This window comes from Anser anser, assembly GCF_964211835.1.
Source record: "Anser anser genome assembly, chromosome: 4".
Classification (NCBI taxonomy): domain Eukaryota; kingdom Metazoa; phylum Chordata; class Aves; order Anseriformes; family Anatidae; genus Anser; species Anser anser.
The window spans coordinates 32,987,767-33,014,279 of record NC_139724.1 but is presented as its reverse complement, the minus strand read 5'-3'; the positions used below and the strand labels follow the sequence as shown (position 1 = coordinate 33,014,279).

General features: G+C 43.2%; 1 protein-coding gene across 3 annotated transcripts in view; it reads left to right on the top strand.

Moving 5' to 3' along the window:
- The window catches only part of TMEM131L (transmembrane 131 like), a 79,498-nt gene that overhangs the window by 5,671 nt on the left and 47,314 nt on the right, over window positions 1–26,513 (top strand). For all 3 annotated transcript variants that reach the window (XM_083833987.1, XM_083833988.1, XM_083833986.1), the window contains exon 3: window positions 1,685–1,728. In XM_083833987.1, the coding sequence (XP_083690113.1) occupies window positions 1,685–1,728 (44 nt within the window). The remainder of the gene's footprint in view (window positions 1–1,684; window positions 1,729–26,513) is intronic.

Here is a 26,513-nt window from a genome sequence, read left to right as displayed (position 1 = left end):
GCGTGCTCCTAAGTCAAGCATGGTTTTATTTATATATTTTTTTTTCTTGCACAGTTGAATTTTCATGCTGTGGCCGCACCATAGATTGGGAACGTTTTTCTTCGTCATTGCTTAACAAAACATGAAGAAGAGAAGTAGTCAATGCAAAGATAATGAGTGTTAAGAGTGAACACTGTAATGACAGTCCCAGGTTTCTAATGCCTGGCAGATGTTAAACCATTTAAAGGAAGAGTTAAGCCATTTAAAATGAGGATAGATTGCCAGTCTGTGTGGCAGAAAAGCTGTTCCTGGGAGAGGTGGATGAGGAGTCCTCTGATTTTGTGTGTTATGGTACCAAGGTCCTGGAAATGTGGCACGAGCTTGGAGAAACTGGAAAATGGGTGGTGCTTTTGTGTTGTGCCTTTCAGGTAGGGTCTAGCAAACCTTTGCCTGCTTGGTCTTTGGAGGAGGTTGCCAGGCCTCCATGAACGCTGGCCACAGGACCTCCAGGTGGGCCCGTGCTGCAGAACCACGCGATGGACCTGGACGACGAAGTGATTTTTTTTTTTCCCCCATTGTGTAGAGAAAACAAAAGCTGGTGAAAGCTAGTGTCTTGTGGCCTGTGAGTGATGCAGTTAAATGGAAAATGTGTGGGAGGAGTGGTGGAGGGTTTTCTCTCTTAATTTTAAAGTTTTCTTTTTATTTTTTTTCCTACCTTTTCATTGCTACAGTCTTATCTGGTGTCTTGTGGAACCATCACCTGCTTCTGCAGTGGCTGGGAAAGCTTACCAGCTGTGCTTGGCAGGAGAACCGTGACCTCGTCTCGAAAATGTTAATCGCCCCGAAGTTGTGCCTCATTACATCAGAGCAGATTGGGCTGCTGTAACATGCTCCGCTTTGAATTATACCTACAGCTCTCCTGGAAATTTCAGCCGGTCCAGAACACAGCTACCTGCTTGTTTTAAATGGATTTCCTGCAGGGAGCTCGTTGAACCAACGCTTGAGTTCATTTCTTTAGACACTTCAAAGTGTTTAGTGGTCAGCTGCAAGCTGCCATGGTTTGTTTCCTGCACGTCTCGAAAATTACCTTTGTCCAACAATTGAGCTGAGCTGCTGTGCTGTAAGCTTAAGCTCTGCACGATTTTTGTACGTTTTGCTGATTGTTGGTAAGATCTGGGTTTGGGATCTTGCTGCCTTAGTTAGAACTTGCTGCCTTGCCTTTGCTTTTGGCGTTACCGTGTGACCTGAATTTCAAGGTTTTACACATCATGCTTGCTCAGATACTGGTGAATGACATTTACTTACACAGGGCACGTAATTTGAAGGTGGAAATAATCAGCCTTCCTGTAGCTTGAGGGCAATTGATGTTTTCAAATTGAAATTGTATGTATGAACAGAATCTTAGATGCATTGGTATAAATGGAAAATAAGTCTGTTAAATCAACGTTTGAAAAAATAATGGAATAGCCATGATAAGACACCATTTATTTGGCAAAATGAGCTGTAACCGCAAGTGGGATGGCCAACATCCACCTTACTTGGACCACAAAGGAATCGCTGGAGGAATTTTAGATTTTTGATTTTTTTCTTTTTCCAGACAAGTTAGAATAGAGTCGAACTTCAGAGGGGTTAGAAATGGTGCATATGTCCAGTGCATGCTGTTGCAATTCTGAGATCCTTACGTGGTATTTTCTTTCTTTGTTAGGCTGATTCTGAGGAGGATGTGGAGGAACATCCACAAGAGCAGAGGTAAGCAAAACTTAAATGGAAATGAGTATTGAAGGTTTTTTTTTCTTTTTTTACTTTAGGAAATATTGAAGTGTAATTGGGCAGATTACTAAAAATGATGTTTTTCTGCTGTGTATTAAATACATTTTCAATACGTGTGACTTACTAGTTTCTCAACTGATGTTAATATTAATTTGTTAGCAGAGCCAAAAAACAGTGTACAGCATATGCAAGACCTAAATGCCCTCTTGCATCTGTTTCTCTTTATTCCATCTCTAAACTGCGTTTACTTTTCATCGCTTTTACACAGAAAAAATACTGTGTTCATCAGTTCTGCTTTATATTTTGTAAGTTGTTTCTTTAAACAAGAAGATGATTTTCAGTTCCAAAACTTGCAAACGTAAGTAGTCTTGGAGTGTTAATGTGTACTGTGGGGATAAGGAAGATTTAAAGCCAAAGACTTATTAATGTGTTGCTGTGGAACAATAAATAGCTTGCTTTATTTTTTATTTTTTTTAAATCAGATAAGTAATAAAGCTGTTAAACGTAGCCTTCAACTCTGCTCTTTCCTTAACACCAGGCCTCCTCTGTTTTGGAGGGTTGGGTAAATAGCGCTGCAGATTTTATATTTTGAACACACATTTTGTTTCCTCTAAGTGTCTAGATTAAAATGCTTGGACATCTACCAGTGAAACACTTCCTTCCTTTGGTATGTGTTAATGTGGGTACAGCTTTCCATGCCATGCCAGTCACAAAGATCACAAGACTTAAAATAAACACGTGTAACACCACCATGTTCTGACGGCTGTAGTTTGCCTGAAATGCTTTTCTCATTTATCTCCTGTCTTTGCCCTTAGCTAGGGTTTGAGAGTGAGTAGATCTGTTAAAAACGCAAGCATTGCTGGGAGTTGGCAGCAGGGGTAAGCATGGGAGTAGAAAGGGGATGGTTTTGATCTGCTGGTCCTGCGCTGCAATACTTCTTCAGAGCTTTTTTTCTCCCTTTCACTGCCCCCTCAGGAACCCTCTCTCCTGGACCCAGCATCAGCGTAGGGCTCTTGTGCCTCATCCACATGGAAATGACAAAGGTGGTGTAGAAACAGGATGGCAGCATTACTGCTGCCTCTAACAGGTGTCACTGACAGTTTGTGCTTACCTACATCCTCTGATTCATATCTGTGCGGAGAACAAAAATCTTTTTTCTCTCCTCTTTGAGAAGAGGATTGGGAGGGGGTAAACTGTTGAAAGCTGGCATTTTCTCTGCGCAAATACAGAACCTTCTGTCTTTCAGCTGGGGATTACTATGGTTTTGGTGCAAAATTTTCACTGCGTGCCGAAGCATGCTCTCTTTCTTGAGACATAGTTAGAAGACAACAGTCTCAAATGTTGTGCTTAAGGTGGTTACTGAGACTTTTGTTAGTAGCAAGAGATGTGTTTTAGGGAAAATAACCCCTTCACCTGCCTCTCTCTCTCAGGAGGTGGATGGAGTGATTGGCTAATATGGCAATAAAAATACAGTTGAGAGATAAATAGTTCTTGATCCTCAGATAGGAAAAAGTGGTTTGGTTTCTTTTTGTCCTACAGGTGCTTAAAGATTTTCTAGTAATTACTCATTTCCATTAGTGAACTTGTTTTCTGAAAGTAAAGCTTCCAAGGCTCACTGTTACACGGATGGAAACATCCTTCTATTGTCATACACTCAGATGCTTCAGGAAGCTTGCCTAAACACACGCTGATTTCTGTGCATCTTTTAAGCTGTTGTAGTTTGCTGTAGTACGTAAACACTGATCTGTGTGTATCGAAGGAATGTTAGAATGTAGGCTGTATGTAGCAAAGATGTTAGAAGGGTAAGAGCTTCTTTCCAGATGAGCTTTCATTCCCTTGTTTTATGTGTGCTGAAATGATGGGGATTTCCTTTTCCTATAGCAGCAGAACCTGAGAGGTTGCATTATCTCCATCTCATTGTCTGCCAGCATGCCCTAGGGAAATCAGCTGAAGATACTGAGGCTTGATGTGGAGCCCCTTGAGCACCAGAAGCAAAGAACCTTAGAGCAGTGGTGTGAACAAACGTTAATGGAGACAGAGAAATCAAAATTTTCCCCAGAGCCAAAGAAAGCAGAGAGAGTTCAGCGTCTTGGGGCATAAAGGAGAAAGTCTCTTCCCAAAACATTGTTTTATTCAATTTTAATTCTAAGTTAATGGGCTCTCTTGGGAGCTTGTTAACCTACTTTAAAAAATACTAAAGCGTTAACTGGCTTCCTGTGTATTGCATGTGCAGCACAGGATCTTCCATGTGGGGTGGTGGTCTTTTGCTCTTGTTTTTGGGTGAGTGCTCTGGAGGGATGGATGTTGTCTCATCATTTCTGTCTTAGGGTGAACTTGATTAAATAGAGAAGTTTGCGTGAAAGTGACAAGGCATTGCCAAAATACCATTTTTTGTAAAGAGCTGGTTCAGAGGTGAATGGGAAGTGGTTGATATGGAGATCCATAGGTTTCCTGTTGCCTTGAGTGAAAAAAGGGTAATTTGCAACTCCTTAATTTCCAGTCTGCAATTCTTGCCTTTCTGATTGCTTGTCTGCTACCACAGGTTGCTTTCCTCTGCTTTCTGTCTCTCTGGATCAGACTCTAAAATAAGAAATGATGGATCGTAGATACTTGCTGGATGTACTGCTTCAGGCCACAGTCTTTAACATGTTTAGTCATGCTTATTTGGACTAGCCTGTTAAAAAAGCTTCACGTTTCCTTAAAAATTGTTTCTTGCATTTGCACGTGGTCAGTGAAAAGACGCTCTCCAGAAGAATAACTTGGTTCAGGGTGTTAGAAGAAAGTCAATGACAGGTGTTGACTGAAAAGTCTTTTTTTTTTTTTTCTTCATGCTGGTGAATATTCACTTGTCACAGCTGGAAGTTAAATTTTGAAGATTTAAGCTTATTACTTTACTGTGCTTTTGCTAAAGCAGCAGAATAAGCTTTAGTTTTCTGCTTTAAAGAACTACATTGGACTATCAAAAGCAAAAAGGAGTTTTGGTACGTATGACATTGTTAATATGTGGTTTTGAGGACTTCAAGTGGGGGGCTTTGAGAAACCAGATTCCAAGCTGATGTGTTAAATAACAGTTGTACCAGGTTGCACTCAGTAAAACACATGGAGCAAATACTGTTGTGTACTCTGAATGTGGCATGTATTAATAGTCTGTGAGAAAGGAGAGAGAGACAATAAGAGTATGGTATATAATCAGTGAGAGGACATCCTGCAGCCATTACCTGAAGCATGTTTTGCTTTCAGTAGATAGGTATCAAATAATAGGAGAATTACAAGTGTGATCCAGTGAGTTAAGTCATGCATTGGTGCTTGACTTTGATCTCCAAGAATTTGACCAGTGGACTGCAGCTGCTCACTGGTGGTACCGGTCTCAGGTGGGTTCCTGCTGCTGGGATGCTCCAGCCGCTGGAGTCACAGCTGGTGCCTGGCTCTTTCACCTCTGGCTCTTTCACCTCTCTTGATTGCACAGTGGGATTGTTCCTCATCCCACGTTTTTTGCTGTCTGTGGAACAGTGCCTCAGACATGGAGGAAACATTGGAAGGTAAAGATAGGACATGCTGCCTTTTCCTGGCGTTGATTAGCGAAATGTTTAACATCACCGAGGAGGAATAAAGTTGGTGATCTGAAAAGGTTTGAACTAACATTTGGGAAGTGCGGGGTTTACTGTGAAACAGGAATGCTGACATGGTGCACAAACTGCAAAATTACTCAGGTGGTCAACACTCCTGCAGATACTTAAGAGATGTAGTGATTTTTTCTGCAGGAATTAGCCTAGCTTCACCCTACAAGTTCATATGTGGCAATTTCTCACTGGCCACAACTTCATCCCTTCTGCAGTCAAGAGGTACAGATGAGTCTGGCACTAAGGGCTGTCTGTTAAGTCACTTTGGAAAGCCAAAAACTTATGTGAGTGACTCATCCTTCAAAAAAGCCTGTGATCTTAGTGCCATAATATGACAGTCCAGTTCTTGGAAAGTAATGGCATGGGGCTGGTATTAAGCTTGCGAGCCAGATAATTAGCTTTGGTGGTGGCTGACTCGGGAAAAGAAAGATTGAAAAATAGTTTAGGATCAACCTGTTTTCTTTTCTTCTACTTTTTCTTACTGAAGATGGGGAAAAAAAAAGATTTGATTCAAATGTCCAAGTGTAAACAAAACATTGTTTTGTGTGGCATTTGCTTTTTAAACTTTTTATTAAAATGAGTATCCATTGAGAAATTGTTTCAAAAGGAAAAGCCGAAAAGTCATTTGGGAATGTCAGTATATGATACTAAACTGCTCAAAAGGAACCATCCGAAAGCAGTGTTTTCAACCTAAGCTTGTACTGAGTACCACTAATCATGTAATTGCCATTAAATTTACCCCTTCCCCCACCCAAAGTATTTGAAAAATTAGTTGAAGACTTTTCCTAGCATATATGCTTGGTCCTAACTCGTAATACTGAGAATTGCTTTCATTAAGTTTTAAATTATTTTGGACTTTTTAGAAAGAATGAGGCATCTGTGCATGTGTATATACATGTATATGTGTGTGTCTATTCATATACATGTCTGTATATATTTACGTGTATAAAGCTACATTTCTTCTTGGGAAAAGGCTTTTTAGTTGCTATGGCATAAAATAACACACTTGTACAGTATGCAGTGTTCTCACTGAATTGCACCAAAATACTTTGATATTGGCTAACTTTTGTGTTTAATTGATACATCATTGAGGATGTATCTTACAACTTCAACAAATCACCAAGGGACTGTCATTTTTTAAGTTTTATTGGATGCATAAAGAAATGAGCATAGAAGTCAGGGAGTAGGAATGAGATGTATGCAACTACCTCTAATGTTTGGGTTCCCTGTAGGGACTGAAGAGGATCACTTGAAGCTAGAATAAGAAAGGCTTACTAGAGAAAATTGTTGGAAGGTTGACAAAGTTAAGGGATCTCTTGTAGACGAAGAAACAAATTGTTTTGGAAGGAGCTATCAGCATTATTCCTGCTCTGTTAGGCTTCTGCCAGGCATGGCCAGGGTGGCATACTGAACTCTTGTTTCTTTAATCTTTTTATCTCTGATTTATGTGTTGTAATTCATTCACTGATGAACTTTGCCTTGATGAACTTTGCATTACGTGCTGTTAGGGACAGCTGTGCTCCTTATGTGCATTGCTTCTTCCAAAATACCGGTCCTTTTGCAATTGTGTTGCTTGTCTGCTGACACAGGGAGTAAAAGACCTGTTTTTTTTCCCCCACTTTATTGCATGCCAGTGCTGTGTGCTAGCAAATGAGTCAGCTACCCGTTTATTTATTTACTTCAGAGTCACTTTCAACCATTTCTGAGATGAGAACAGCAGCCGGGCCAGCTGCACTGTTTCAGACCAGGCTGAGGAGCTGATGCTACGGCTGCTTCGGAGCTGGAGCTAGTGGCAGATGAGGCACTCCTACTGCATCGTGCAAAGATTTGTCAAACTCCTGTCTGTGGCACGGGTCCTATTTGACCCTCACTGGAGTATTTTAAAGGTGATGCATCACCAGGTTCAATTTGTCTTTGATACACTGCCACAATACACCGCCATACATCTCAAGCATACACTGTCTGTTTGAATTTAAAACAAAAACAACTGGTGGGGTATGAATTTGAGCCCGCTGTTGTGAGTCCTCCTGGCCTGAAAGATGCCCATCATCAGGACAGTGACAGCTTGATCTATACATTAGGTTGTACACTGACCTAGAGGGGACTTCCCCATCTATGGGTGGCAATTTGACTTTGAGAAATGAAGTCAGTCTTGGTCTAGCAATTGAGGATTAACACTTGCGTAACACTTCATGGTTTGTGCTGCTTTGAAAAGCCATGCAGGCTGTCCCTACCCCCGTTTCTGCTCTGGCAGTGATGGTCTCCTCCCAGCTGGGGCTGTGAGGTTATTGTTTGCACAGAGATCAGTGTTTCTGAAGAAGCTGTATTTGTGCTGCTGGAGGAAACTTTCTCGCCTGTAATGACCCATTTGAAACAGAGAAATGAACCGGGTTTCACATTGTGGTGACCCATCTCTTTCTTTCTTTCTCTCATTCTCTTAATTTCTTCCTCATTTTCTCTTCCCACTTTCTGGCTTTATGTCTCTTCCACAGATCTTTTGCATATCTTACTATGACAGCATTTCTTTCCTCTCTTAGTTCCTGTCCAGGCCATGCCGGAAATGGTTGTATTTTCAAGCCTGCACAGCAAAAGAAAGAGTCTGTCTTGCCCTCTCTGTTGTCCCTGTACTATCCCCTACCTTGTGCAGCTCTACACGTCGGATCACAAGACGACTCTGGATTCAAAGCGCTTCTTTGTCTTAGTTTTTGCAAGGTTAACATCAGCCTGGGATCGTTCTCCGCTTTCCTTTGCAGCCATGGCAGAAGGGTGCGTATGGTGCGGGGGCTGCTGGGGGCTGTTCTTTCTGCAGTAGTGTCAGCTGCAAATGTGCACGACGCTCCTTCCTTGGGCTCTTCCTCTGGCTGTGCTGGACCTTTGAACCAGAGCTGCGTGTGGAGGCTGCGCTCCCCCGGGGGTTAGCATCACCACCGCGCTCCTCCCAAGGAGAACGGGTTTTTTGGCAAGCCCATTCCTCATCCAGGCTATGGACCTGACCTTGTGGCTTCCTTCTGCAGTCTCCTCTGTCCTGTCTTCCTCTTTCTTCCTGCTGCCTGGACGGGTGGTTTTAATTTTTTTAAGGCTTTTGCTAAAGTACGCGTAGCCTGTACGCTGGGACAAGAGCGCGCCCCAAATGCACCATCTTTGCGAGCGCTCCGCGGGTCAGCCTGGTACCCAGACGTCCTTCTCAACCAGCTTAACCTGCCTGCTTTTGGAGAAGGGGATGTAAGGGCACCGTGTGTTTAGAGAGAAGGAAAAAAATAGCGAAAGCAAACAGCTGCTGTGGCACGTTTGTCATTGTCTCAATCGTAATCTCTGTGTCACCTTCACCCATGCATGCTACTTCTGTAATACACGTAGTTTGGAGTAGGAACTCTCTTCTTATCCTTCTGCTTTTACATTTTAATACACTAATAATGAACTTCACATGAGTGTTAATCTCAAGATAATCCTTCTGATTTGTGGGCAGTGGGCCGCAAAAGGTTTAGCTTTATATCTATAAATTTATTATTACTAAATAAGTTTTGCTTCCCTAAGAGCTGCTGTTTAGTTCTCCTTAAGAGGGCATAATTCTCAGTAATTTTAATCTTACCATTATGCAGTTAAAAGATGGACATCTGGAATAATAGACCATTGTCAGCAATCTGAAAATTGACACCCTGTAAGCATTTGGAGTCGTAATTTTCCTGCCATTAGAGATTTGGCAAATCATTACAGAGTAGAAAAAATAAAGCAGCTTGGTGGCTTTTGGGAATTTACAAACAATCCGCTCGTGAATCATCAGTGCCAGCACGTTGGCTTGATTTCAGAAAGTTGAATATGGGGTTACCTGAAGTGTCTCCGAAGCAGTGCGGTGAAGTGTTAATGGGCAGTGCTGTTACCTTCCTCCCATCTTCCTAGAGAATCAGAGGTTGATACAGCCCAGTTTGTAACATTGATGTATTTCAATTTGAATAGGAAATGTGCCCTGGGAAAGCAGAGTTCTCACCCTGGCTGTGAGTCCAGGTGGTGACTTGGAAGCAATCGGATGAAGGAGTCTTTTCGGTCATTTTGGTGTTTGCCACACTAATGTAGGTAAAAACATGGACAGGAAATGAAAACAGATACCTTATCACTACCGCTTTCAGTTCAGTCTTGGTTATAAATTCAGGCCTGAGTTCTGAACCATTTCAGTTGTATTGTCTTAACATGAGTTTTGATCCACTTTCTTTGGCAGCTGCTTAGGGCAGAGACTTCTTTTGTTGTGGTGGTTGTTGAGGAACGGCCAGCTCCCCCCTTCCTCATGGGACAAAGCAGTACTGTCCCTGTCAGGGGCAGGACAAGTCTATCAGATATGGTATTTGCATGTGGTGGTGATATGTGTTGGTGCTTTTGCAGAACTCTGAGTACTCACTGCAAATACTTGCTTTACATATGTACAAGAGCGTGCTTTCATCAGGTAAGCCAAGGAGAAGCGTGTGGGGCAGCGTGGTTAGTTTAGGTGCCTGTCTTGTCCTCTGAGGGGCTTGCTGTTTGGGTATGTCCAGCCTGCTGCCTGAGATACGGAAGCTGGAGAGCAAAACCAGGCTGTGTCAATGGTCACCTCTTCTCTCTCTCTCTCTTCCTGTCCCCAAAGCAATGTATAAGTTACGCTGCATTTTTTTAGTCCTGGTAAGTTTAGGAAGGTGCAATGGAAATGAGAGTAGATGAGGCCAAATCATTTTTTTTGTATAGTCTACAGACCTTGTTTTCTGTAGAACAAGTGGGCTTTATATAAGCTTTAAACACAATAATTTCTCAATCAGAACCTATCGCCTTGAAGTTTTGTGCTGAGAATTCAAAATAGAGCAGTACTCTCCAAGAGGATGGTGAGACAGCCCTCTTCTTTTTTTTTTTGTGAACCTCTTGGCTTCTGATAGCTCCCTGTCTAGTACAAGATATCTGCTGCAGTACCCAGTGAACCAGTAGTTAGCCGTTTCCTATCTAACCCACCCATATACCTGAAATCCACAGACATCAAAATTAATAAATTAGAAGTGCAAAATAATGGGTTTTGTTACTGCCTGATAAAAGCTGACTTTTACTGTAAAACTTTGTGAAGACACATGAAGAAGCTGTAAGGGCTTGGACGTAGAAGGGAGAAAGTGAAAATAATGCAAAACATTCAGTGCCGTTGAAAGCTCAGGGTGTCTTTCCCCTGGTTCATGATTTTCTTGTGTTTTGGTTAGAGGTTGAACTTTGTGGGAAGGAAAAAGTTATGTTAAATACTTGTTCACAACAGCATTGCTGCTTCAGGAAACATAAGAAATGCAGAAAACAGCCCTACTTTGTAAGCCTAGCTTGTTTAGAAACTGTTCTTTCAGGTGATGGGATGGTGGCAGATGATGACACTTATAGTCATGTAGCTGAGCCTTCTTTATGCATGACCTCAGTTCATTTGCATTCCTAAAATTTGAAGCTGATCTGGACTTTGGACAGGCTTGTATGTCGATGGAATGATAATTTCACCAACTTCACTCTGCTTGGGAAGACTTTCAGAAACCCAAATGGTATATGTAAAGAATAAAAAGTGACCTTAAGTTAATATTGATCTGACATACATTCTTAGTATTTCTTCTGTATATAATAAAGCTTTATTTATGTATTTATTTTATATATATATATATATATATGTAGCTGTCCATTGTTTTAATATTTCTCTCTGGCACCTGGTTATTTTCTTTGAGAGACTGAAGGTTAATCCCTTTGTCACATATCTCATCAATGATGAAAATAAGTTAATTTGAAGTCTTTGAATTAAAATGGATAGGCAGTCTCAGCTTTACGAAGTGGATAAAACGAAGTAATAAGTGAGCAGTTCATATTCTGCTTATCTGAGTCTCTGCTATTATCTGCCTTGTTGGTAGCACATGTATATTTATCTTCTGAGTGGGACTTTCCCAGCTTTTTTTAAGTCATGCGTGAATGCTGATATGTAATCTAGTGGAAAGTTAAGTCTTATTTTACTGCTCTTTATTCCGCTCTACGTGCTCTGAATGCTGTCATGTTTTCACACTGCAGTTCCCCCCCCCCCCCCCCCGATTTACTGGGGGTCTTCTCCCCCTTGCAAGAGGGTTTGAAGTGGAGTTCTTTTTAATAAAGAGCCTTAGACTTGCTGTAGCTTTATGGACCAGTTTTGAGCCACTTGGAACATCTGCTGTCAACTCCTGCAGGATTCTTTCAGAGCTGACAGTGTTTGGCAGGCAGCGGATCCAAATGTTAGTGCCTGATGTCTTTAAAGTTTGTTGGTGCATTGAGGTCTCGACCTTCCTTGTGAAGCTGCTTCAATTGTTTCTGCAACTTTGGGTTCTCAAAATTAAACCATAATTTTGCCACCCGGCATATTCCTTCTGCTGGTGCCTCCTGCCCCGGTGAGCACTTCTGGAGAGTTCCTCCACAGGCAGTACAAGGGTTTGGTGGGATCAAGCAACTCCATGCAGTCTTAGAGCTGTAGGTGTTTGCTTTGTACTAGTGAGAATGAAAACAGGTTTGGCAGTCAAGTATCAAAGCAAAATTTAGGCTGTATGCACGCAAGTGTATGGGCTTGAATGCGGTCCCTAGGCATTTGAGACGTAGGTCCACGTTTGCCTGAGCGGCGTGTTGCTTTGCCGTCGGGAATACCCCTGGAACAAAGAGCAGCTGTGGAGACTTCCTTGACTCCGAGCCAATGGTCTCAGTGTGATGTGTTTAGCACTGAAGAGAGAGAAAAAACAGATGTGCTCTTGTTTTTGTATTATTTGTGAGGAGGATCCTCTGTGTGATGTCCAAGGTCTTGAGGTTCCTACGTATGACACTGTTTTAACTCCATAGCCGTGGCGCTCTTGGATAAAAGGTGCAGTTTCCCCAACCAACCGACAGTGTGCTTGCACGCGCTTTTTAAGGCTCGGACCTTCTGTCTGTTCTGTGTCCAGCTCGCTATACTCAGAGCAACGAGGTGCACCACGTCCTCGACGACTTCCTTGCAGAAGCTGTTAATCCCTCATCTGTTTCAGACAGGGCGTCCTACAGACAGGTGGGGCCTGCATGCACGCCTCGCTCGGTTTGGAAGCCATCCTCGCATACGCTGTGGTGTTATCAGCTGTCATTGCACGGTGGGGCTGAAGCCTGAGAGAGCTGCAGGATAAAAGGCAAAACTGGTCGGGTTTTGTCAGGCAATTATTTGACGTGATACAACAGTTTTATTCAAGGATAAATTGCTGTAATTCATTAAAAAATCGTTATGTTTGGTAGAAGATAAAAGCACTACTTCTAAAGTTTAAAGTAATTATACTTGCCTGAGTGTTGCTGCTGAGGCAGCGCTTAGACTGTGAAGATGTACTTTGGTGAAACTTCGGAGTTGTGGACGTTAGATGTTGTTCTGAAGGGCTGGCTTGTCTTTTCTGGGATTAATGCAGAAATTGGCATGTGAAGCCGTTTGCTCTACTTGAAAAGTAGAGCAGACCAACAAAGACTATGTATTACAAACGTCTGAAATGTAAAAAGTTTGTGTTTTTACCCAGTGTGAAATCAGGGCCCAGCTGAAGCTATGGGCCAGTGACTGCTGGCTCCCGTGGGAGCCGGGCCGGGACAGTGTTGGTGCAGCTCGGCATCGGCCCCAGCCCCTCGGCCTGAAGCAGTAGTGGCTGGAGCGGGGCCTTAGCAGCTTGCCTCCTGCACTGCCACAAATCCCCAGTGTTTTGGAGTAGCGGTGCTACTGGTGTTAGTAAGTACTGCTTGGTGTCGTGAATGCCCCAGGAGGTGCACACCCAGGGGTGCAGCAGCTCTGTCCCTCTCCAGGGTTTTGCTGGGAGGGGAGCTGGTGCCACAGCCTGTGGGGCTGCAAGGAGATGACAGCAAAGTAGTGGCTGACGGGGAAATCTGCTGTGTACAGAGGCCCTAAGACACCATGGCATTGCTGCCACTGATTATAGTGTGGTGTCCCATACGATTACAGTGCTGTTGTGGCATTGCCCATCTGCTGCTTGAGAGCAGGTCAGCGTAGAGGGCGTTAAGGTGACCAGGTTGCACCAGTCAGGATAAAAAAAAAAAGTATACATTTCAAAACAATGCAAGAGCCTGGCAAGGTTCACCCCCCACATGACCTGGAGCTGACACCGAGGAAGAGGCAGGACCCGTCCGCACCATGGGTACGTGATCTCACTGGTGGCGAAATGCCTGCCTTGGGCACCGACCGGGGTGACTGTTGGAGAGTCACTTTGGGACAGAGCTTGAGGTGTTGGAAGGCTGGTCTCCTCTGGCTCCTTCTGTTGTGTGTGGGGGGGAAGGGTTTAATTCAGCTTCTTTGAGGTGCATGTGGAGATGCCTGTTTATCCCATGCCTGCGGAGGGAGGTGGGAGGGACAGGTTTCCCAATTTCGGAGCCCGAGGTGAGGGAGCGTTCCCATCCTGGTGGAGCTTTCCTGCCTGCCGCTGTCCTGCGTGGTGGTTTCCCATTGCAGGACAGGACAAGAAGCCAGGTGAGGATACAGCAGTTTTTCCAAACCCTCAGCATTTCTGACTGGCCCAGCGAGCCTGTCCTGCCCACTTGGCTCCTTCTTTCTGCAGAAGCTCCTCGACCTGCATCCTCCAGCCGAGGCTTGGAGCAGCATGCTCGCTCAGGCAGAACTGTACGGAAACAGGAGGCTGCCATCCACGCACGGCTGCACAGCCCAGGAAGGGCTGGGCCACGAGCAGATCGCACGTGGTGCTGGTGAGATGTCCTGCTTAGTGCACCTGTGGAAGCTGCTCAGATGTGATGATGAGCCTGCCTGGGCTGCAGTTCGGCAGCGGGGGAAGGATTTTGGGGTGTGATTGTCAGAGAGGCAGGAGTGAAGAGCATTGTGACAGAAGAAACGATGGTGAAGGTTGTGGAGGGGAAAAAGACCCTGCAAAAACAGAACAGAACAACAAAAATAACAAAAACACCAAGAAAAGAAAAAAGAAACTTAGTGAAAAAATGTCTAGTGAATGAGAATACTGGTAGGAAGGGGAAAGAAGTTAGCTTATCTGAAGTGATAGACAAAACTGATAAGGCACGACAACAGCAGATAGCAATCTAACGATTAAAGGAAAGGTAGACAACAGCAAAGGGGAAGTAAAATGGAAAAAATAAAAGAGGGAGTGACTGATTCATAACTGTTTGTACCTTGTGTAACCACCGCCGTTCACATACGATGAGACCGAGTCCATACAAAACTGAATTGAGTCTCCCCTCTGGCAGTAAAAAGCGTGCAACTTCCCTGCTGTGTGCACCCTCCACATAGGTTACTACACGAGGTACGAGGCAGTGGGCAAGTTGGACCTCCCCAGCGACATCATAGGTCACCTCTTATGTTGTGTCTACAGATGTATTTTATGTTGAATTGCATTGTCTCACTGACTGAAGTTGTGGTGTGGCATTTTACAATTAAGGTCTCTGCAATAAACATACCACCAAGGTAAAGACCTAAACACAGAGATAATGAATGTGTTAACCCTATAAGCATAAATAAGTAATTCCTGTTTTTTTTTTTTTATGGGATTGGAACAATGAAAAGCATTGCGGTGCCCTTAGGAAATGAGTAGTCATGTAATACTGTGGACCATGTTTTGCAGCTCCTTTTCATTTTGTGGCTTTAATGAGCGCTTTCTGGTTTTGTGCCTGCTTGCCGGCTAGTGCTGTGTGCCATGTGCATCGCTGTTTTGTGTCTAAATCTTGATTCCTGGCAACTGGAGGAGGGTGGGGAGCTGAAGGGCCTGTACTTGACCGACTCCTTGACCCGTGCTTTACGTGCTTTGTTGCTATTAACTGCCTTTCTTCAATAGCTATTGTCCCATTTCTGTCTTGGTGTGCTCTTTTATTCAAGTCCTTTGCTGCAAGCCTGCTGCGTGCAACCCATGAGGTGCCTGCTGCCTGCTTAGGTATTTCTTTGGCCTATTGGTGACCTACTTTCTGGAGCATTTAAACTCTTCTTTTGTAAAGGAGGCATTTCTGCCCTTTGTGAGTAGTCCCAGCGTTGCTGGGATAACATGCCTGATACTGCAGATGCTTGTAGCCACTTTAAAACAAACACCACCACCCCCCACCACCATCCCCACGCTTTCAGTCTTGCACAGATTGTTTTTTCCTCCCCCTTTTTGTAAATCATGAGTGCTTTCTGGTCATCGAGGTGGCGGGCTGCGTTTTGGTGGATGAGTTATGAACAAAACTGAACTTTTTTTAGCGTGAAGTATCACTGCTGAGTGACAGGAAGAAGCCTGTTAAAGGTTGAACGCGTTTGCTTTCGTTCTCTTCTCGATGTGGTCATAATAACGGGTCAAATGCTATGGGTTCCTTGGACTTCTCGGCCCGCTGCTGCCGCCCCCCCATCTGCATCGAGTCCTGCTGCCTGCAGTGGGCATTCGCTCAGGTGTGGGTTCCCAGCTGGGACAGGGCTGTTCACATCCCTGTTACCTTGCAGAGAAAGGAGCAGTGAGAAGAGCACAGCCAAGCATGTTAAATACATCTTCAGGCCGCGGGGAAATCCATGGTCTGTCAGTAGCAGCTTTTCCTGACGTAGGAAGCTTGAGAAGCTCCATATTAAATAGATTGATTTGTGGAGCACGCAGCAGTGAAGCACATCCTTTCTTCCAGTTGAAGCAAATTTCTGTTTTTGAGGATCGTTAAGACGCTAAGAATAGCTTTACTGATTCTTTGTCCTTAGAGACAAAAAAAAAATGCTGTGCTTTATGAGGCTTGCTCCTTTTCCCTTTCTTTTTGCTGACCATAAGGAGTTAAAAGCAATGGGTTGACATTTGAACTCTGTGAACTCTGGTTAGCTTCTTGGCTTTGAAATAAAGGAGGAAATACTAGAATCTGGGGGGTGAGGTCTTAATATAGTACTTGATTGCAATATATATTTTTTGAACTGATACAAAATACCAAAAGCTGACTTCCTGCTGTTTTTTTTTCCCAGCTCACTTTTCTCCTCTTCCCTCCCCTACCAGCTATCGTACCGAAGGGAGCAAATGTTAGCTTAAAGGCTCAAGGTGCCCATTGCTGGACATCAGAGCTCCAGAGGTTGATGTGCCAGCTGTAACATAGCTGAGATTTTTGGTGGTAGACGTTTCATTAATAAACCTGTGAAACAGGGTGTATTTCGTATAGTTCTGCTTTCCTTCTTAGTAGTGTGTTGCAGCATTTTATACATCAGAAGAAGCTGGCTCAAAGTACGTGCTGTGCATTGACTTCAGCGCATCCCAGATGTTTTGTAAGGACCTGATAATTTCTGCAATAAGCATTGTAATTACTGATCCTAGTAATGACCTTTTTTGGGCTAACTTGGATTTTCTGTTGTATGTATTTTCATATTGTGTGTTTTTAAATTTTTTAACAACGTAATCTAATAAAGTATAAATATTTATTAGTACTCAGGAGTAGGTCACAAATACACTGTTGAGAGTGCTTCCTTTTATTAATAGCACTAAATCACGCAACTGTCTTTCCATTTTATATGCCATGACCGCGAGTGCTGAGTGACATAAGACAGACCAGCAAGCTGGGTATTTCAAAAGGTTGCATCTAGGGAAATTCTGCAGGCTGTCTGCATGGTGCCCTGCCGCTGCAGTGGTTTATTTGCTTTAGGTCAAAATGTGGAAATGATCTGACGCTGTGGAGGATTCCCCCTTTTTCTGTCCGCAGAAGGGGGTGTATGTACTTGGAAGTGTAACCGGAGTCTTATATGGGGAGCTGGAAAGCAGAAGCTTTTAATTTGATGGTAGGTATAGATGACTGGAGCGTTGAAGCATACGGATGAAGATGAAATTGCATAGTGCAGTCAGTTAATAAAATATGAATGAACATTAAAAGTAGTCTGCAATTTTTTTTCACTATTGAAATTTTAAAAGGTACTTCATGAGAAGAAAATCAGTGTTGCTGGAGAAAATACATATCAAGCATGATAAATAATATCATGCAGTGCTTCAGTCAGATGGCGTAGAATCCAGTAGGTTGCTGCACCAGAACAAAAACCTTTGTCAAGTGACATCAGAAGAAGGAGAGGGAAGCAAAGAGGATATAACGCATCCCAGCTGGGAGGAGTGAAGAACAGAATGATGCTCTGGGAGATGGAGAGGTGGTGATTTTGGGATGAAGCTACTTTTTCCATGTTGCGGTCTGGTTACTGGCTCATGCTTATCTTTTACTTTCCTCCTCAGTGAGGTTTTGTAGTGACCCCTGGGGGGGGGGAGCAGCGGCATTTTCAGCTGCTGCTGGAGCCCGCTGTGAGTGGAGGAGGATTGTGTAATCGCAATTTCACTCTGCGGCACCGTGCTTAAAGTACCTTCAAGGATAGTGTAGCCTTGTTCTTTTCATTTCTTTCTCTTTTAAATTGTATTTCCACAGTCATATAATACAACTTGTGAAAATGCTATTCAGTGAAACAAAAAATTAGATGTTCCTAGAGAACTAGTGTATGTTTTTTAAATTCTGGATAGCTTGCACATGCCTGAGGAAGTCTTGCATGAAGTGTCCTCTGCTGGAAGAAAAAATTAAGATTTTAATAAGCCAGGCAATCAGTAGCAGCTATAACTTTTCCCTTATGAAACTGAAATTGGTATAGTGCAGAGAGAGCTGGGCTTGGTGTGTTACTCCAGCAAAAGCTTGGTGAAAGGGTTTTGAAAGAGGTGCCTGTATTTGTGTTCTGCAAGGACTGTCCAGTGTCCTAGGAGTTTGTAAACATTTGCTGCCTAATCTATCTAAATGGTGTAGTGTTTGTTTTTTTCCACAGTAATAGCATCTGAAGCTATCTGGTAAAATTCTTTGTAGATACCTTGCACAGTTTTCCATACTGAGCCCATGATCGTGCATCTTCATGTGCTGGTTTAAACAAGGAATAGCATTGGATGTCAGAGGGGAGATACTATGCTTAAAGTTTATGCTTTTGTTTAAAGATTTGGGCTGTAATTCACAAATGATAGGAGACATGCAGTCCAGGCTGATGTTTTCCACTTCGGTGTCAAAGCTGGATTTTGCAGCTTTATATGGCATCTGAGCTTGCTGACTTTTCCATGGCTTCTTTTCAGGGGCAGGTGGTATCAGTTGCATTGTCCAGACCAAAGGCAATAAATCAAACCCAGATTTTTTAAAAATTATGTTTATTTCTTAAATCTTAGGTCTGAGCATGCTTGTATTTGCTTAGTTTCCCTTTTTAGCTAATGTTCTTTTTCTGCTTTATGGGGAGAAAAAAGGGGAGGGGATTTTTAGTGCTTACCAGATGCGGTGTAAAAACTTCTTATGGGCCTTAAGATCTACCGTGCAAATCTTAGCTGTCTTAAAGGCTTGTGCTCATTCATTATAGGAAGAAACTAAAAAGCTCAAATTAACAAAGAAACAGCAAGAGACGGCTACTGTAGGAAGATTATCACTCTTAAATACTAAGCGGGTCAAGCTTATCAGATACCACAGAGCTCTTTCATGCATTTTGCTGAACTATTCTAACTTGAAATGGTTTCTGTCAAGATGGAAATTTTTGGCTGCAGCTGTAAATAGAAAAAGGAAATGGTTGAGTGCAATGATATTTAACAAGAATGTAACTTCCTATTACTCTGAGCTTTGCAGCCCCATTGTGTTTCCTGTCAATAACCTCCCCCATTCTCTCAAGACCAGAGAGAGATGTGCTGCTACATGGGGTAAATACTGCAGTGCTCTTACACATGAAAGTGAAACGCTTTAAGTGGTGTTGCTGCTGAATTGACAGAAATTGGCCCTTTGCTGTTGCACCTAGGGAGATTTTTGAGTGAGATTATGTGCTTGATAAAAAGAATTTTTATTTTATTCAGTAAAATTGGAATTGTAGTTGATGCATTCAAAGGCTGGACTGGGATCTCGTCCTTCTGTACTGTTCATGGTCCCTCCTTAATTTTCATTTTTGAATTTCAGCATCTTTTCTCCCCTCATAGACATGCTCTGCAGGAAGAGAAAACGAGTCCATTGTTATTTTAAAGGGAATTAATTTAATTAAGGCAAGTGTGATAGAATCAGTACTTGCTTTCTCTTGATTCTCTGTCTTCATTAGATTCCTAATTACGTTCGTACAGGATGATGCTTAGAAGCAGTACTTGCCACTGAAATCTGCCATGGTTTCAGTGTTGCAAGGACAGAATTTGATATTTAGCCTACCTGGTGTGCAGAAGTGTGCGGGAAGAAATATGCTGCCCTTAGGTACAAGGTAGGTGAGTATGTGGTTGACCTTTTGCCTTTTTTGAGAATTTTTTGTTCTGCCTCCTTCACAGGGGTGTGCTGTGAAGTTTGTTTACTTCCAGTGAAATGCTTTGAAAACTGGGTAGGGAGCAGCCATTTAAATTTCACGGTATTTCCAGTGCAAGACTTGCAGCTAGAGTGGCTCGGCTTTTAGCCTGAGAAGGTGCTGTGCTGGCATTGTACAAGCCTTCTCTTTTTGCTAGGTATTTCTGTGTACTCTTTCTCTCTTGAGTTGTGTTTTCAGATGTCTGAAAAAGACTGTGAGCAACACATCTTGGCTTTAAAATGTTTCTTTTTCAGTTTAGAGGCTCTAGGTAGGAGCTTGGATAGTCCATGATTTTTCAGAGGCACGGAGTCTTGTAGCTCCTGTTGAAACAGTTTTGGGTTGCGAGTGGTCAGCGCTCTTCAAAAAGACATTTATTTACACCTCTAAAGTGTAGACCAGGGCTTTCAGGTTTGTCTTCCTTAATACTTCTTCATCAAGTCAGATGGACACAAGTTAGCATCTTAGAAATGATTTGTGATCTTAGTGTCAGGTTCTGAAGAACAAACCAGGGTTGTGCAGGCAGTTTTAAATTTTTGGAGGATATGGCAACTGCAGGGTAAGCAAATCGCTCGGGGGGAGAGGGAGAGTGAATTTGGCTGAAAAACTCTGAGGTTTAAAAAAAACCAACACATATGAACTGCTTTGTGCCTTTGGGAATTGTGTTTTTATTTCACATACTCATGGGCTAGAAGCATTCTTTAAACGGAACTGAAATATAACATTTTCTCATAACCCCTGAATTCCAGGACCTGGTAATTCAGGATAAAACGTCAAGAATGCCCAGGCTTCTAAGGGAGCTTAAGTTTTTGTTTCATTAGGCAAGTGACTCTTTTTTTTCTGTTGTTTTGTTAAGAACTTAAGAAAATGTGGAAAAAAGGTAAATTAAAGGCTTTATTTCAGAGCAGTTACCGTCCTCTTAGGTACTTAGAGATCGCTTTCTGAAGTATTGCAAAATGAACAAGCAATTATTTCATTGTAAGAAGAAAAAAGGAGCATGAAGGTAGGTCTTCTGCCTGCCGGGATACTCGGGCTTTGCTGGCGGTGACGGAGATGCTTCAGAGGAAAGTGTTTGATGTGCGTTTTGAACGAGTGGGCCCAGTCTGCTCATCCAAAGCAAATAACTTCAGATAGTTCTTGGCCTGGCTGAAACAAGACATCTTTTTTTGTGTGTGTCCACAAGTAGTCTCAGGTTCAATTTAGGCCCCACAGGTGCCTGAATACCTGATGTTCATGCTTGATTTGCTGACTACATGCCAGAGTGACCCACGTTGTGCAGGAACCTATGTGGTGGTCTCAGTGAGCTGAGCTTGGGGCTTTTAGGATTTTGTGCTCTTTGCTTTTAAAAGCAACTGGGAAGCCAGGCTTAATGAGGCAGCTCTGAAGCGTTGCTGATGCTCTCGGCAGCACCACTTTGCCTTTTCCAGAATCTCTGCTCTTATTTAGTTGTTGAAGCAACTGTCCAAGATGCCTAAAAGATACAAGCTCCCTCTGGACCACCTCTAGAGAGCTTTGGTTGTTGCTTGAAATCTGGGTGGCTGAAGGATTTTGAAAGAAGAGGTTTCAGAAAACAATTTCAAATGAACTGAAGTCATTGTAAACTCATTTCTTAATTTAGTACAGATTTCATTTATTTCTTAAGTTGAGAATTGATTTATGGGAGAGAATAATTCCATTCTGTTGTTAAACACGCTTTATTGTGCTGCTGCTGCTAAAATATAAACCGCACAGATATCTGGAGAAGAAAGCCTTTTCTTTTCACCAAGATATTCATTATAAGATTTCATGTCTAACTGCTCATCTTCTCTGTTAAAATTCTTCATGGGTATTATTCTGATTTTTATCATGGTCTGCATTTAACTTTTTTGGACGTTTTTCAAGGAGTCTGTTTGGGTGTGAGGACAGGGAGAAAAAACAGATTTATCTGTATCCTTATATTCGTATCCTGTTGAGAAATGAGACTTCGTAAGCGCTTTACCGTCAAATCCTATGAACTTGATCTTTATGAATTTGATGCAGTTGTGGTTTTGTAATAAGTGAAAATAAAGCAGTGCTGGCTTAGCTAACTGTTCTGCTAAGAGCTTATGTAAACATTATTGCAGAATTTCACAGGAAGGGGACACCGAGCGGTGAGGTGAGCGAAGGTTACCCAGAAGGACCACGAATGGTGGTGGGAACCGGAGGCTGGAGGAGAGGAGGCCGCACACAGAGGCCGCTTGGAAGTAGCGATTAACAGCTGGTGTCTTACACGTTTCACTAGGCTTACCTACCTCTTTTACCTCAGTACCTTTTAAAATAAACCACATTGCAACTTTTGGCTCTGTGCTGTTTTGCCAACTTTAAAAAAAAAAAAATAATAAAAAAAAGGTTGTTTGACCTGTCTGCCCCCTTAAGTCATGACTCGTGGCTGTAAATCATGGAGTTTGTTTTTGGAGAGAAGTTGTCTTGTCCATCCCACTGATTTATTTTGGTTTAGCTCCCCTTTCCTATTTTTAGCCAAGATAGGCAAAATAGCAGGCCTGCACGCAGTGTTTTTTGATGGGTGATGCCATTTTGTCCCTTCCTGCCTTCCGCGCTCTGGGGGCCAGTTCCTGACGTACGTGGGGTAGCTCAGAGAACAACAAGACCACCACCCTTCTTCCAGAGACAGCACAGCGCTCTTGTAAAGTATATATAAATGAATCCTGACGACAAATTGCCTGTCCCCAAGCATTCAGAAGCAGTGAGTCAGTCCTCCCCCTCTTCCCTAAACAATGCAGCACTAAGAATAGCGGAGGCTATTTCGCCTTCTAGGTTCTCAGTGCTTAAAACTCATGTTTGTTCTTTCACCTGCTAGGCATTTTTTTCTTAAAATAAATAAATAAATAAATAAATAACCCATGATTTTCTGGGTGCTGAGAAGAGCACTGGAGGTCCCACATGGTGGTGAGAACGTGGGGAGCCAGGCAGGAGCAGCGCTGCTCCAGGTGCCGCAGCCTGCAGAGGACATTGCCTGTGAGCCTGGTAGGGTTGTAGCAGGGCAGATGGGTTTTCTGGTGGTTCTTTCTGCCATTAGGAAAGATGTTGAGTTTGGTGGCTGCAAAAAAAAAAACAAACCCATAGTTAGAAATGTTCCAGTTGCTGGTGGTTTTTTTTTTTTTTTTTGAGTTGTCTTGATGGTAAATGTAAAAGAGAAAAGAGGGGCTAGGTGACATGACAAACAAAAGCTTTGCATCCAGTCTGCAGAAGACTTTGGTTCAGCTGCTGCTGGGATCAGTTTCTATATCTGTGTCAATTCTCCCTTAACAGTTTTATTCATTTGTCGACACAATCTCTTTGCATCAGCTGTAGTCAGCACTATTGAAAGTGTTTGGGTTCAGTTGTTTCAGTATGTGTCAATCTCCTCTTAGTTTTTCTGTTTATCAGGTGTATTCTGGAGGAATGAATCTAAAATTAGTCAGTGAATGAGATTTTTGAATTTAATTTCTTTTTCAGTTTACATATAAAAATTGTGCTTTCCTATACAGTATGCATATGCTTTTGTATCTCAAAGCCTCATTCTGTGGGTTCATTAGTATTCATACATTGAACATACAAAGTGCCAAAATGCCAAACATAAAAAGTCGGATTTTATTTTTATCAGTAAAAAACAGCATAATTCTACCTAAGCAGAGTCACTTAAAAGGACCTCTTGCATGTTAAAAATCCAGTCCCTTTTTGCCTGCTGCTCCCAGGAAAACCACAAAGGAAAAAACAATGAAGTGCCCTCCCTCCTTTGTTTTTTCTCCATATGCTGTCAACAAAGGGCACAAAAAGGAAGGATGGGGAAAGTTCACCAAGTAATGGTTACGATTCTTCCATCTACAGATGTTGCTATATGAATCATCAGATAATATGGATCCTAAGGTAATCTGAAGTAATCAAAGAAATAAGGGTACAAGGAAGGTTTGGAGGAGCTGATGGTAGAAAATGAGACATTGGGGTATAATTCTCTGCACTTCTGGTTAGCTGCTGTTTATTCGGCGGATTGCTGGGTTGTTTTATATATATGTATATGTAGTCAGAAGGATTGACTCAGTTTAAGTTTTCTAAAAAGAAACAACTTGTTCAGAGTAGGTTTGGGCTTTTGTTTGCATTTTTAGGGGGTAAGCACTTTTCTTCTGTTTTTGGCCTGTGAAGTGTGAGTAATACTGCTATGAAGAAAGAGGTGCACCTCTCGGGCCCACCCTCTCCTTCTGCTGAGGAGAGTGCCTGCCTCTTTCCGTTTGCCCTGGGTGCTCTGGGTGACCGTGCTGGTCCCTTGCCCACCTCCCCATCCCTTCAGCTCTTCCTCTTCTTTCCTTTGGAGATCAATGCTTCAGCGTGTCGGCATTTTCAGTATGTATGGTGAGGTTGGGCTAGCCAGAGAAAGAGGAAGGATATTGAATTGTTAGTGGTGATGGAGGAAACTGAACTACTTTGATACAAAGATGAGTACAAACCTAGCTGAAACTGCTCAGGTGCCAAGGCAGTTGCCAGAAATTCCCTTCCCCTCCTTCATTTTCCTCCTGTTTCTTTCCAGTTCTGTTCACTTGTACTTAAAAACATCCCCTGAAATTTTAGAATTGGCCCGTTCTGTCAAAATGTATCACCTGGAAGTTGGTGTTCAGGTGGTGAGCCTGAAAAAAACTGAGAGATGCCCCGAAGTGGAGCGTGGAGCTGAGCTTTGCTAGACAGACTGCTCAGTGTGATGCTGGCTGCTTGGAGATGGCAATGGAGGAGATGGAAACCAGGCTTTCTCCTCTGCAAAGAGGACTGTTTCTCCACATTTGTTGTTTCAAGACTTCCATTCTTAGGCTGATATTTGTGGGTCTTTCCCAGGGCTGTAACATTCTCGTGAAATGTCCCGTGTACTTTTTTGGGCATGTAGTCTGCAGCCAAAAGAGAGCTTCTTTGGCATAACTTGAGGTGAATCCATTTGTGAGATGAGGTTCTTTAAATGTTCTATTTTAAAAGTGACTTCAACTTCTAAGCATCTCAATAAATTGTCTTTGAAACTTAACTTCTGTGCGAGTTCCCCTGCAGAGGTCTGGATGTGCTGCATTGTGTTGGAAAGGCAGGGATGCAGAAGGGTGTTGTGCCAGCCTCCAGCTGGCTTTGAGAGACCACTAACACGTTGGAGAACCACACTTCTGATGTTGATGGACCTGTCCCTTTCTCTTCACAGCGGTGGGCTTCAAAATGCATACTGGTGGCTTGGGTGTGGAGGGTAGAGTGGCCCCCTGCCCATTCCTCCTATTCCAGCTTGTTGTCCTCTCCCTTGGGGAGGAAAATAAAAAAAATCAGAACTGGAAAACGGTAGGTTTCTCTTTCTGTGAGTCCTGCCGTCGAATAAACTCGGCTCTTGAGTTACGTTTTGGGACCGCTTCCAGCTGCTGATAAGCGCTGCAGACGCCCTGGAGCTGGCCACTGGGCAGGGTTATGAGCACAGCGCCGCAGGAATGTGGCTGTTCTGCTTTCGGGGCCAGGCTGGGGCTTGGAGCACTTGAGCAGCTCTTGTGGGGTGCAGAGCAGAAGCTGGGTGTCTTGCAGCCAGGGTCCCATCCCCGGAGCTGCTGGGGAGCAGTGTGTGGAGATGCTTGGTAGCTCCGTGTAGGGATGGCTCTCTTCTGCGAGAAGAGTGCTCGTCCGCTCGGAGCTGAGCTGTTCCCTGCAGGGCCACTGTGTGTTAGGAGTGAGCTGGGTCCAGTACTGCTCCCAGCTTTTGTGAAAGAGATGACCTCCATGGTGATGTGCAGAAGCCAGTTCAGAGCCTGCAGAGTTTGTTAGCTGGACCTCCCAGGTCCAGGCTGCCTTCTCCAGAATGAATGGGGTGCCAGCGCTGGGATCCCTGCTGCTGCTCTCATGGGGCTTTTCCTGTATTGTGGCTAGAGGGTTGGCTGTGGTTGTTGGCTGAACAGCAACCTAATGCATTTTGAAGAACCACTGCTATGTCACGTCCTTGTTCTCCCTAACTCGGTGAAATGCGGTCTACTGCATCCCCAAAGCACCGGGTGCCTGTTGCAGAGTTGGGATCAAGAGGAGAAAAGCTGTTGCTGCCTGAATTCCCCAGAAGACAAATTAGTAAGTCTTAGAGAGCTGCTGCTGATGACACAAATTGGCACAGGGGAGTACTCAGCTTCTTGTCCTTCTTAGCAGAGGTTTTTCAGGTGGGAAAAGATATTTCAGCAGTACCTGCAGGGTGCTAAAAACCTAAGAAAAGCAATGAGGGGGTTCAAGGTGATACTGTATACATACGCTGTATGGCTTAACTTTTATTTTGGTATATATATGCATATAAATATATATTTAAGTACCCTTAAGAAACGTGCCTTCCCTCAAATGTCTGGGGCTTTTATTTTAGTGGCAATTTTGATTTATTTATGTTTACAACAGTGCTCAGACTTTCCTTCTGGGTATGTTCCTGAGGATGACTTTTGGAGGCCTGGAAGGTGCTAGATGCTGTGGGAGCGGGACAGGAGCTGGCTGGGGGTGGTTGGAAGGAGACTCAGTCATTCACTTGGACTTCATAGTTCTGCATCATTTGCTGTTACGTTATTTTCCAGCAACTCCCCAGAAGCACTACCTGGATGTATCCCATTTCTCCTGCTAAAGCGGCAAGGGAGTTGACTCCCTCCTCTGAGAAATGTTTTCATAAAAGTTGTGGGTTTTCATAGTAATAAACCTAACTTTCCCTGATTGGTAATAAATTACGATGGCTGTATTGGTTTGGACTATAACAACAGAATTATGTAGGTGCTTTAATATATAAAAGGTGTAATGTTACAGGACTGCATTTTCAAATTGGGAACCAATTAACTGCACTACCGCATGTTATGCAAAGCAGCTGGATAACAAATGAGACCACAATCCTTCCCTCCCGTCTCAGACTT